This window comes from Pteropus vampyrus, unplaced genomic scaffold (genome assembly GCF_000151845.1).
Source record: "Pteropus vampyrus isolate Shadow unplaced genomic scaffold, Pvam_2.0 Scaffold120, whole genome shotgun sequence".
Classification (NCBI taxonomy): domain Eukaryota; kingdom Metazoa; phylum Chordata; class Mammalia; order Chiroptera; family Pteropodidae; genus Pteropus; species Pteropus vampyrus.
This window is the reverse complement of record NW_011888901.1, coordinates 4,291,781-4,304,113: the sequence shown is the minus strand read 5'-3', so window position 1 is coordinate 4,304,113 and position 12,333 is coordinate 4,291,781. Positions and strand designations below refer to the sequence as shown.

Sequence of the window (12,333 nt, the reverse complement as noted above, 5' to 3'; positions counted from 1 at the left end):
GGCCCACCCAAAGAATCCCTCCCTGATTCTGCCCAGGCTTGGAAGTCACACAGGCCTTCGAGGTCTTTACCGGCTTGGGAAGTCACCTGGCTCCTGGGACCGTCAGGTTTTTCCACTGGGGAAGAGTATTATGGCCTCTTTCTGGACAGGGGAAGAGTATTATGGCTTCTTCTGGACTGAAGCAGCAGCCCCTTACAGGTCAGCAGAGGGCCTGGCACATGGTAAGCCCAGGGAAAACTAGCTATTCTTCTAGCTGGTAGGAAAGCCTGCCTCATGCCTCACACACAACTCCCATGCATGTTAACCACTGCCTCTACCTCATTCATTCAATATCTATTCATACACTGTCTCTCAAAAGACCACTGGGTGTTGAGTAGGGTTGCCAGATTCAACAAATCAAAATATAGGTCACTGTGTTAAATATGAGTTTCAGCTAAACTATGAATTACTTTTTTAGTGTAATATGTCCTGAATAATACATACACTGTTGGGACATATTTATGCTAAAACATTATTTGTCATGTATCTGAAATTCAACTTTAACTGGGCACTGTTGTATCTGGCAAACCTAGTCTTGAAGTACAGCAACTGGGCACTGCCTCCAGCTGTCTGTGTCCACTTCCCCAGGGTACTTCCCACAGGACATGGCGTATAACTGAGTGATAAAAACTTCGATTTTGCATATGTGCTGGGTTTAGTCTTCAAGACATGGTCTCTATAGATACAAGCTTAATCGTTTACCTACTATGTTGAGTGACAACAAGGAAATGGTCACTAACAACATTTGATTGTCTAAAGTATGTGAAGAACTGCTTCAAATATTATAGGGCCTTGTCCCTAAAGAGTTTTGGTTTCATAATGGGAAAATAAGTTTCAGAAAAATGTCAGAATCAATGAGTTAATGAAGAGCCCTTTCAAATTTGTATATAGAATCTGATATCAACTTTTTAAATGTATGCATAGAAGAGAGAATGGAGGGAACACATCCACATATATTTGGATAATTATGGGTTGTTATAATATAGCTCCAATGTCATCAGCCTTACCAGCTCATGCAAGTGAATGGAGCCATGTTAACAAACACAATCAAAAGGCCTGGTTTTTACTGATGTGTTTACAGGGACTCCTGGCCCCTTGGCAGTGATCTGCACCAGGTGCTTCTGAGAGTTCCCAGCGGGGTGTTTTTCCAGTTGCTCCCAAACCAGTTTGCAAGCTCTAGTTGCCCCACAATGTGCCCTCCATTTCTAGTTCCCCCTCACTAGTTTCGGCCATCACATAGCTACTTGAGGACCCAGTGTCCTCACCAAGGCTGGTCTCTCCAGGAGTGATGCCAAAGCCAAAGTAAGCAATGCTCAGGGAGGATGCTCAGGGGGGCTGAAGGAGCTGGTTCTGTACAGAGGTGGGAAAGTGACTTTCCCCCAAATCCTTGCTCCCTCTGGTTCGTGGGTACCACACCTCCAAAAGACTCATGAATAGTTATCAGCACGTGGCTCTTAGCCTCTCATCACAGTGGCTCACGCTTTGCTCAGAAAGTCTTTGTGTCAGCACTAAATCTTGCACCAAAAAGCTTCAAACATTGCCATCATACTAATGACATTTTATATAAAAAAAGAAAAATTATAACAAAAACATATACATCATCCACATTTCAATTTTTTTCTCTAGAAACTTTAATTCCCAAATGGCTAGAACATAAATAGACACAAAGGAGCACAGTGACCCGAAGAAAGCAAATGAGAGGAACTGACCTACTGGTGATTTTTATTCTAGAATCAGGTATGAGTTGAGAGCTTTGGCCCGCAGATTCTTCATTTCCTCCAGCACTTTTTCTCCTGCCTTCTCCATTGGTTGTGCTTGGTGTATTACCTCCCTAAATATCAAAACATCAGACACAGACACATCAGGCCTCTGCATAAAACATCTGAGTCATCCACCAACACCCTGCTGCTGGGCTCAGAGTCACCAGAGATACCTCAGTGAAGGTTTAAGGAGTTGTTTTATAAAATATTTAGTAACGATTTAGTTCCAGTGAAAACTCTTGGCTGTTAAGTAATTCAAACCGGTTTCCTAGCATGGCCATCACCTAAACTTTCAGTATCCATCGCCAGATATACAGATGGTGGTAATTCCCATCTCCCAGTGCTATTGCGAAGGTGAAATGAGAAATTATTCTTAGACATCCTAGCATGATGTCTTCTAAATGCTCAATTGGCAATAGCTGATTCTTCATGTCTATGACTGAAGAAGACCACAACGTTGCTGACTCTGCCAACGGCTCCAGAAGGGTGGGAACAAGGGGGAGGGTTATGTATCTGGATCGAGTAATGGCTGACGTGGAGTCCAGACTTGTGCTGGGTGGGACTTTCCAAATATCTGGGAGGAAAAGACGAGTACATTGGGTTCAAAGGGCAGATGTCTAAAGATTGTGAGCTCAGCTATATGATCTGCCTAGATTATAAAATCACATGATTCTGAAACATTTTCTAAAGAAAGTGAAATAGAAAGTTCTGACAAATGTCTGGCAGTTCTGCAAAAGCAGAAATACCTGAAAATAAGAGAATGAAAATGTTTCCTAATGCGTGTACTTAAAAAAAATTAATTGGCACCATTTTATAGAATCAATTTAAAAGTATATAGGCCATGTCTCTCGTTAAAGATATTAGTGACTGAATGATATTGTGAAAATCTAAGGAGTGTTGAATGACAGTTTCTTTGACGTTTTACATGGTTCCCCTTAATGAGTCTTGGGAGAGCTGAGGTCACCACCAGGGTAGCAATCTCCCAGGTTAATCACGGTGATGGAGGGAGAGCAGATAGTTCTTTGCATCTATTAAAATATTGTTTGCCAGACTGAAAGGATAAGAAAACAAGACCCCTACACATGCTGCCTACAAGAGACTCACTTCGGATTAAAAGACACACACAGACTAAAAGGAAGGGGATGGAAAAAGACACTGCTTTGATAGACCTAGAAGGTATTTAAGTCAGAGAAAAATAAATACTATATGATTTCACTTATATGTGGAATCTAAGGAATAAAAAGAACAAACTAATAAAAAACAGACTCGAATATAGTGGACAATTGATGACGGGGAGGGGAGTTTGGAGGACTGGAAGAATAGGGTGAAGGGTTAAAGAAGTACAAATTAGTAGCTGATGGATGGTCACGGGGATGGGGAGCACGGCAGAGGGAATGCAGTTAGCATTAATACATTGGCTAGGTGGAGGGTCAGAGGAGGGAGGGAGCAATTGGGGAGATCGTTTTATGAACTATATAGATGTCTAACCAATGTACTGTGTACTTGAAACTAACTAAAATAAATAAATAAAAAAAATATATATATTGTTTGCCAGAAACTAAATAGGTAGCAGTCTTCATGGGGAAATCAAACATCCCTGGGGTGTTCTTTTTGTTCTGCCTCTGTCTGTCCAAGCTCTGGTTGTATGTGTACCTGACAGTGAGGACAACTCTATTGGCTTCTGGCTGAGGCTGAAGGAGGAAAAGGAACAAGGACAGAGGAGACAAAACTGAGCATTGGATAATACTTGACAGGAGCTGAAGAGAATTTCTGAACCAAAGAACTTTTGAAAATCGTCTGTGGGCTACCAACCTGTTGGAATACTATTCAGCTAATAAAACGATAATTATGTTGACAGTTTTGACACATGAAAAAATATACATAAAATAAGCTGCAAAATAGGTGAGTTCAAAATGTGTGGCTATGTTTATTGAAAATGTATGAAATGTGTGTGTATTTTGAAAAAATTGGAAGCTAATTTGGTATGCAGAAAATATTTAGACTTTATTATTTATTTTACTTGGTAAAGTAGCTGAAATACATAAAAGGGGGAAATATATACCACTTTGGGTGAATATATAAAGTAATAACTTCTATTTTATTTAATGATAACTTGGTAATCAAGTGGCATTCAGCGTTAGCTCTGTAATATAACTGTGTTAAAGAATAAGTGAGCAGAGAGAGTTACTAGATACAGCACTGCTCATGGAGCAAGCCATTCTATCTCCAGGGGTAATTTTTAAAATAGAAAAACATTTTAATTTAAGGCTCCTAGTCAACTGTTTGAAACCTGAATCCAAATGCAATGCAAAGTGCATCGATTTGTTGAGGTGTAAGAGGTTTTATGTACTATGTACTGTAACATGATATTTTATTGTTAATTAACTGATCAAAACAGATGTTCACTAAAATTCTGTTTAACATTTTTACTTCCTAAATTCTCTTTTACCAGACACTACCAATCTATTTTCTGAGAAGTGCTGGTTGCTGTAGACTTCTGAAACTATCACAAACACACCAAAGGAACCCCAGACGTGTGGGCATTCTTTTCAGAAAAGGCAAGGCCTCCCGAAACACCCCAAAGTTAGGAGACAACCTGAGAAATTTATGACAAGGATGAGTAACGGTAATTATCCTTAATATATGAAAGATTTACAAATAAACATTTGTAAGATAAGTATTTCCTACAAATAAACATTTGTAAGATAAACATTTCCTATAAAAATGGGCAAAACAAGCCCCTCATAAAGAAGAAAAATAGTCGATAAGCATAGGAAAATTTTACTACCACTTGTAAACTGTAAATTTTGATATCACTTGTAAACAGAAAAGTTAAAACAATAAGATAGATATTTTTAAATCTATCATATTGGTGAAGGAGAAAAAAAAATGATCGTATTCCATGTTGTTCAGGGCATTTGAATGTGGCAGTCTTGATCTCTGCTGGTATACTTTTTGGATGGCAATTTAACAATACATATTAAAACCTTAAAATGCATATTGATCTAGCATTTACATTTTCAGGAATTTATCCTAAGGAAATAGTCTGATAATAAGTTTGTAAGGAATTATGGCACAAGGATGTTTATTGAGGCACTACTGGTAACGGCAAAACACTGAAAAGAGTTTACGTGATCATCAGAAGAGGGTTGGTTAACTAAATTATGGCACATTTACCAGTCAAACATAATGACGTGTAACTATATTTATAAATATATGTTTATGATATGTTGCTAAATAAAAGTGTAGAAGACAAAATAATATGAATGATATGACTTAATTTTGTTAAAACATATATTTATTTATGAAAGATCATACATCGAAATGTACAAGCTACTGCCTCTGGGAGGTAGGGTTATTGTTTTTATTGTATTCTTTATATTTTTCTGTGTTTTCTGATTTTTTAATAATAAAAAAGCATTTTTTAAATAAAAAGAATTTTTAAAAGTATACCTGGAATTTCAAGCTTTTAAAGCATATGAATCACTTATGGTTATTTCCATTATTAAAATACTCATCAAAACCAGTTTTCTGAAGGATGATAATGTTTGCTTAGCTAGTTGGCTCCTGATGAAGAGGCAAAGGGAAGAATTAACATTTGCTGAGCATCTAGCTCACATCAAGCAACTACTTAGATGTCTATGTGTTCACGTCTCATTTAGTCCTCACAACTGCCTGTGAGAGAGAGTTTATTTCCTGCATGTTACAAATGAGGAAACTGAGGCCCAGTTACTGATTAAGTAACCTGGCTGGAGATCTCACATGTAATAAATGGTGGAGCTGGGATTCAGCCTGAGGTCTCATGTGGTTCCAGAGCCGGGTTCCTCATACGGAATGAAACTCATTTAGCCACAATAAGAAACAAACACATCTCTGAAATTAAATAATAAGCAAATGGAAAAATTGGATTCAGTTTTTAAAGGCTTTCTTGCCAGCAACATATGAAGGAATGCAATTGTGCATAAAATAAAGTACACATCTAAATATTGAAAGAACTGGAAACCTCTCTCTCTTGAAACCTGAAATGTTAAGATGCAAACAACATGACAATTCTGCATTTCATGTAGGGCAAATTTATCCAAAGCTACCTGTTACTAAGGTATAAAAACATATACTTACTTTTCCTTTTTGGTGTCCTGGCAGTCCAACGTAGGGAATTCTACTTTGATCATTTCTGGAGTCAACATAACTTCTACATTCTGTTCACAGAGCTCACTGAAAAGGAATAAGATGTTTAGCTGGAATAGTTTTTCCTTCCCCTCAAAAAAGAGAAACATTGTGACCATTAAAGAGTTATGCGATTCTTGGGGCCTTCGACATTAATTCTAACTACTTTTGTTGTGTCTGTGTTAAGAGAAGTGTAAGGCTGGTAAATTGCTTTCCACCAATGAACAATGGTAGGAATAACAGAAAATAAAAAGCAATTTTTAAAATGGGGTTACAGAATTCATATTCTTTTCAAGTGCACATGGAACATTTACTGATATTGACCATATCCTGGACCATAAAGCCATAATGGAATTCCAATAGAAATCAACTTCAAAGAAGATAACTAAAACAATCCACAATTGCTTGAAAAATTCAACAATATTTTTCTAAATAATCTATGGGTGAAAGAAGAAATTAAAGGGATTGAGGCTATTTTTATCTTGTGGTCTGCTATCACCTTGAGTAGGGATCAGCAGACTTTTTCTGTAAAGGTTTTGCAGGACATAAGGTCACTTGTATAAATATTCAACTCTGCAGGTGTAGCATGAAAGAAATAGAAAATACACAAATGAATGTGTGTAGTTATGTAAGAAAACTTTATTTACAGAAACAAGTGGCAGGCCAGATTTGGCCATGAGCTATAGTTTGCTGATCCCTGGGCTAGAGCTTTGCTGTTTGGTGGTTATAGCTGTGTCAGCTGGGGCAACGCAGGGAGAGAGAGTGGGGAAGAGATACACTCACTCTTTTAAGAGTCCTGACCTCAGAAGTAGAATATCTGACATCTGCTCACATTCCTTTGGCAAGGTCCTGGTCAAATGGATGACTTAACTGCAAGGGAGGCTGGAAAATTTAGTCCCTACTTTGAACAACTCTTACTTTAAAAGAGGAGGGGAATGGATTTTTTTTGATAGCAGCAGGCTCCACCACACTCAGTTAAAGAGAAATGCTTCCAAGATCAACAAAGGCAACAAAGGCCTCAAAGTTTGGAATTACAAACAGGAACTCTATTTAGCAGTGATACATAACTAGAGGAGGGCCTAGCAAGTTTCTGTTAAGGAAAGTAGCCATGAAAGCTGCAAAAGTTGTTCCAGTCCCATAAGACTGCAAATTAACAATTACTAAGCAGGTTCTCTGTGCGAATCACTATGTGGGTGCTTTGCAAACATAATCTTACTATTAGCAGTTCACTCATCTCTAAGGCGGGGATGATAGTAAAATCTCATGGGGATTAAATGAGTGTACTTGCAAAGTGCTGCACCTGAGCTACACTGAGTGCTCAGCAAATATAAGATATTATAGTTACCATCAGCAGCAGCATTGCCGTCTCCTTTAACAATTGCTTATGAGGTGGGCACTATTCTCATTTCAAAGAAGAGGAAATTGAGTCACAATAGTCTGCATATCGGTGGTGAACGGAGGAGTGGTTAGCTATGTTTTGGTTTGCTGAGAGGCTCCTCAGTGGCCCCTGTCAGCACTTTTTCCTCTGAATCTCAAGCAAATGTGCATTACCTGGCCCTGGCGGCAGCATTCTCAGCAATGCTGACCTCCCCTGCCCCCTCTCCCTGCCCCGTGTCCCCCTCCCCCCAACGCGGTGGTTTGAATAGAAGACACTTCAAACTTCCTGTTCAGACCTCGGTTCGAGCTTTAAACACTCAAGTATTGCCAAGTATCACTGTGGGCAGGTCTCAGAGAACTGGATTGACACCTCTGATATTTTGGATTTCACTATTATTTACATGCAAAAATGTTTAAATGGCACAGTGACAGGACAGTCAAGGACATATTTTTATGGCTGGTGGCTGTTCATCAGTAAAATCAAATTTAAGCATCTTGGTTTTGGGCCTATATTTCTTTATGTCTCTCCAAGTCCTACCCGTCTGTCAAGTACTGACCCAAATCCACATGACCACTGAAGCTTTCCAAACCCACTTAGCACCACCTCTGCTCTTCCCTCTCCTGAACTCCTAAAGAACCTAAAGATCAGCAAACGCGAGACCATAAAAACTGTGTATTCTCCACCACGAATTTAGCATCTTTTCTAGTTAGGAATATGGCTGAGTTTTAGCCTTATCTCATTTGGGTTGTAAGCTCAGGCACCGGGTGCTTTTTGGAAATCTCTCACAGCACCTAGTGTATTTCTGGAAAACAGACTACATTAGAGACCAAAAGTAAAAATTGTACCGTTCAACTGTTTCCAATCTGTCTTCTTCTGGTAAGGAGTCCAGAATGGCTGGGACATTTATAGGAAGCAGCACCGAATTGAGGTTATCGCAGCTGTGGAAAAATCGCGCAAGCAGCCAAGGATAAACAATCACATTGTAGACTTGGGATCTTTGTGTAATTTTCTAAAGCACTTTTATTTTAACACTGTTTTTACTGTTTTGTCCTCCTTTGCTCCTAGAAACCCACTCACGTTTCCTTAGAGGCAGACGCAGGGGGTGAGATAGGTGAAATCCAAGAGTATGTTGTCAAATAAGACATTCTCCAGGGTTTAGAAACAGAATTTTTAAACATGTCTAAAATTAGAGAGTTCACTTTTCATTCTTGTTATTTTCCCAATTTTGATATTATTCCTTAGTTCTATTCAATTTCAGACCTTCCTCCCAACCTCTTATATATTGTTTGACATTATAAGTTTAGAAGCGTATACAAAATTCCTGAGTATTGAAGACAGTAAAAGATTGAGATAGAGAGAAAAAATATATTGTTATCTTAATCTTGTTTCAAGATGGTGGAAAAAGCACTTATTTTAGGTCTCAATGCCTCATAAACCTTTCTAATGATATTAAAGAAATAAAAACTGAACACACAATAGCAAAGAGAACAGAAGAAATGACAAATAAAAAGTTTTCAACAATTTTCTGGAATACATTTCTTGAAGGTGGGAAGACTGTTGTCTCCTGAAAAAGAGTAAAGGATGGCAGAGCCTCGAACACAGGAAGGAACTGACCTCCCTACAGACCCTACAAAGATCGCAGTCTGAGGGTAAGGCGGGAGGTGGGAATGGAAAAATGGGGCTGACTGAAGCCCTTTGAGTGTGTGTATGTCTTTGAGGTGAGTTTCTTCTCCTTGTCTTGTTCTTGTGCAAAAATGCACCTGATTTCCGAGTATAGAGATTGGTTGAGTAAAACTATGGCACAAGGCTTTTACAGCTGTAAAAAATGAGGAAGATATCTACATACTAGTACGGAATGATTTTTAGGAGTTATAAGTGAAAAAGGCAAAATGCAGAAGAGCATATCTAGTGTGCCACTTTTTGTATTAGAAAAAAGGGAAGGTAAGAAAAATACATATATTCTGCTTAGCATTACAAAGAGAAGCAAAGGACCAGTAGATCAGAAGACCAAGGTGGTTACCCCAAGTGGTGGGAGGCAGATGAGAGGGAGTGACACTTCTCTGAGTATGTTTTTTTGTGTAGTTTTGAGTTTGGAAGGCATGTTAATAGTCTATATATTAAAATAATAATAATAATAAAATTAAATCAATAAGAAAGGAAAGAAAAAACCCAAATTGAAAGTAAACTGAAACCAGTATTTCAAATGAATCCCATAATCACACTGGAGGGAAATAAAGAAGAGAGGGAGAAAAAGAAAAAAAAAAAGGAAAGAAAGAAAGAAAAGGAAGGTGGAAAGAAAGAGGGAAGAAAGGAGGGAAGAAAGTAAGGAAAGCAATCCAGGTAATGTATAAATATAGAACTTGACTATATTTTTCCAGTCTTGGATGGAATGGGGGTAGGGGGAAAATTACAAATAAATCTGAACTTTATTATGTTTTCTTACTAAAGTGGTTATAGGGGAAGTAATTCTGAAACTATTTTAGATGTGCCATAAAATTGAGTAAAATGTGTTAGGAATCAGGGTTCTCACAATGGAAAGAGACATATAAGTATGGAAAGGAGGAAAGCAAGCAATAACTCTATGGATATGGGCTGGAATTATAAGCATTGGTTGAATTCATGATTTCTGAGATATATACTGTATATGTATGTGTACATATGTTTATGCACACATGTATATGTACATATGTGTATATTAAATGTATGCGTGTGTGTGCTTTGGCATGTACATGTATATATGTATGTGTGTTTGTGTGTGTATGTATATATTTATATATATTTCTCCACATACACACCCTGGCTTGTCTGCTGAGGAGGCCAAGAAACAAAACCGCTCAGTAGCACCTAGATCTTGGACTTTAATACCATTCCTCATTAAAAGAAACCTTGGGCTCCGCCACCCAGAGATTAGTCCTGTTGATTGACTTGATGACGAAGGCAGGTTCTGATTGACACTGCACTGAGACTTCAGTGTGTAGTCGGAAGGGAGCCCTGTCCGAAGAGGGGCTGAGGTGCTGACCGTCTGGACCACTCTCCATAGCAACAATCGAATGCTTTTCAGGAGACAAAACACCCGATTTTTAAATTTTGAGACCATATACCTCTTACTTTTTTTTGTATTAATATGTTCTTCCGAAACTGAAATGGTGGCAATAGATAGTGGCTGGGCGTTTTGTTTTGCTTTGTTTTGTTTTAATGACAAAATAAAACTCTGATCCTAAATCAGTCCCCAAATTCTGGACATCTCACTTGTCTCTAAAATTTTGAAATCTGGGCACTACTAGAATAGATGATTTCTTCAGTTGGTGTAGACACTCAGATTTTATGAAAGTCCTAGAGACTCAACAAATTCTCTAAATTTATTTAAGAGTGAAGAAGCCAAGTGAGCTGTTTTGTTTATTATGAATACAAAAATGACATGGAATAAATAAACACTAAATAAATATATCACATAGTTTAACAACAAACAGGTAACTTTCAGGGGCAAAAGACATGAGGGGTCCACTTCATAAGCAATAGGTAATTTATTGAAGCAAAATAATTGCAAAGTTGAAGTATCATTAATGGATCTCTAGGCACTTAAAAAAGAAACGCCATTATTAGTTTGTAACTGCTTTTAGAAATAAAGACATGATCTAGATTTTTGCATCATGGAAATGCACGATAAGGAAATATACAATCCTTTCTTGATTTTATAATGTTATGCAATTATGGTTTATTTTGAAACAAACTGCCCAACAGAGCACTCAGACACAGAAGCTGAAAGTGGCAACTCAGGCTTGGTGAGTTTTTTATAATTCATGTAGAATTTATGTTTAATTCATGGTTAATTCAAGCCCAAGGTTACTGCATTCTAACTGCTTTCTGAAAGAACAGCCTCGGGAGATTTTTCCAAGGACATTGCTTTAAGAAAAAAATAGGATTCTCCCCTCCCCCCGCTCCCACCCTGGTAATTCTGGAGACCTCTGCATGTGGACAGCTGGTGGACACAGGCAGTCTCCACTTCTCACCATTTCTCATTTTGCTTCGCCAGTCCCCTGACAGTATCCCACATCCAGCTATATTTACAGATTACACAGGTCAATTTTGAAGTGTCCTCACCCCACCGCAAAATGAAGCAGTGTGTCAGGGTGGCGGCGGATCATCGCCATCTGGTGGCGACAGAGTGAATGCAAGGTTTAGTGGGTGGGTATGGAGGGTGGAAGGGAAAAAGTTATAAATATGGTGCTATATACTTTACATTTTACTTTAATCCTCATAACAGCATGGTGAGGATGCCATTACCATTCCTGTTTCACACGTGGGGAAATTAGTGTTCAAAGGGCTTCAGTAATAAGTAACTTGCACAAGGACATAGAGCTGGTGACACAGCTAACAAGTAATGGAGGCAGATGCCTCAGACCCCAAAGCGTTGTTCCCTCTACCATGTCCCTGTTTTGCCTGGAGATATCAGGTCTTCAAAAATATACTAGAATGAAGAACAAAAATGCTTAGTTTATTTTCAGATTGCAGTGGGGTGGATGAGATATGAATGAACTCATAGAAGAAGTACTAATATTTTTGAGCTCCTACCACGGCCCAAGTCCTATGCTTGGTCTCATGTTAATTTCCAGGCAGAGGGTAGTAGAGAAGCACCAAGGCAATAACCCAGAAGGGTTATTTTCCACGTGCTGTGGAAAAGCATCTGGCAGTAAGGCTGGATTTTACTTAATTCAGGAAGAGCTTTTCTCTCGGCAATGAAAGAAGAAGTAAATGAAGTGTTCTGGAGTCACAAATTGGATTTCAAATATCTTCTCAAATACCTGGGGCAGGGGGGTGGACAGGTAGTATATATGGGGTCACTGCACACGGGGCAAGTTCTCCTACACCTCCTGAAAATATCAAGGCTAAAAATGGTCTTTGCAACAAGTTCAATCCCCTTGTCTTCTGGACAAGAGGACTGAGCCCAGAGAGGTGGCCGAGGAGTGTGGCTGAGGTCACACAGCTTCT

The 12,333-nt window shown here is 38.6% G+C and overlaps 1 protein-coding gene across 15 annotated transcripts in view; it reads right to left on the bottom strand.

Moving 5' to 3' along the window:
• CFAP221 (cilia and flagella associated protein 221) overlaps window positions 1-12,333 on the bottom strand; it is a 96,357-nt gene that overhangs the window by 16,760 nt on the left and 67,264 nt on the right. For 10 of the 15 annotated variants that reach the window (XM_011366087.2, XM_011366088.2, XM_023534140.1 and 7 more), the window contains 3 exons: window positions 8,190-8,282; window positions 5,919-6,014; window positions 1,762-1,870 (listed from right to left, as the gene is read on the bottom strand). In XM_011366087.2, the coding sequence (XP_011364389.1) occupies window positions 1,762-1,870; window positions 5,919-6,014; window positions 8,190-8,282 (298 nt within the window). Of the gene's footprint in view, window positions 1-1,652; window positions 1,871-5,918; window positions 6,015-8,189; window positions 8,283-12,333 lie in introns of those variants that run through there. The other 5 variants (XM_023534136.1, XM_023534137.1, XM_023534138.1 and 2 more) reach the window with 2 other exon arrangements.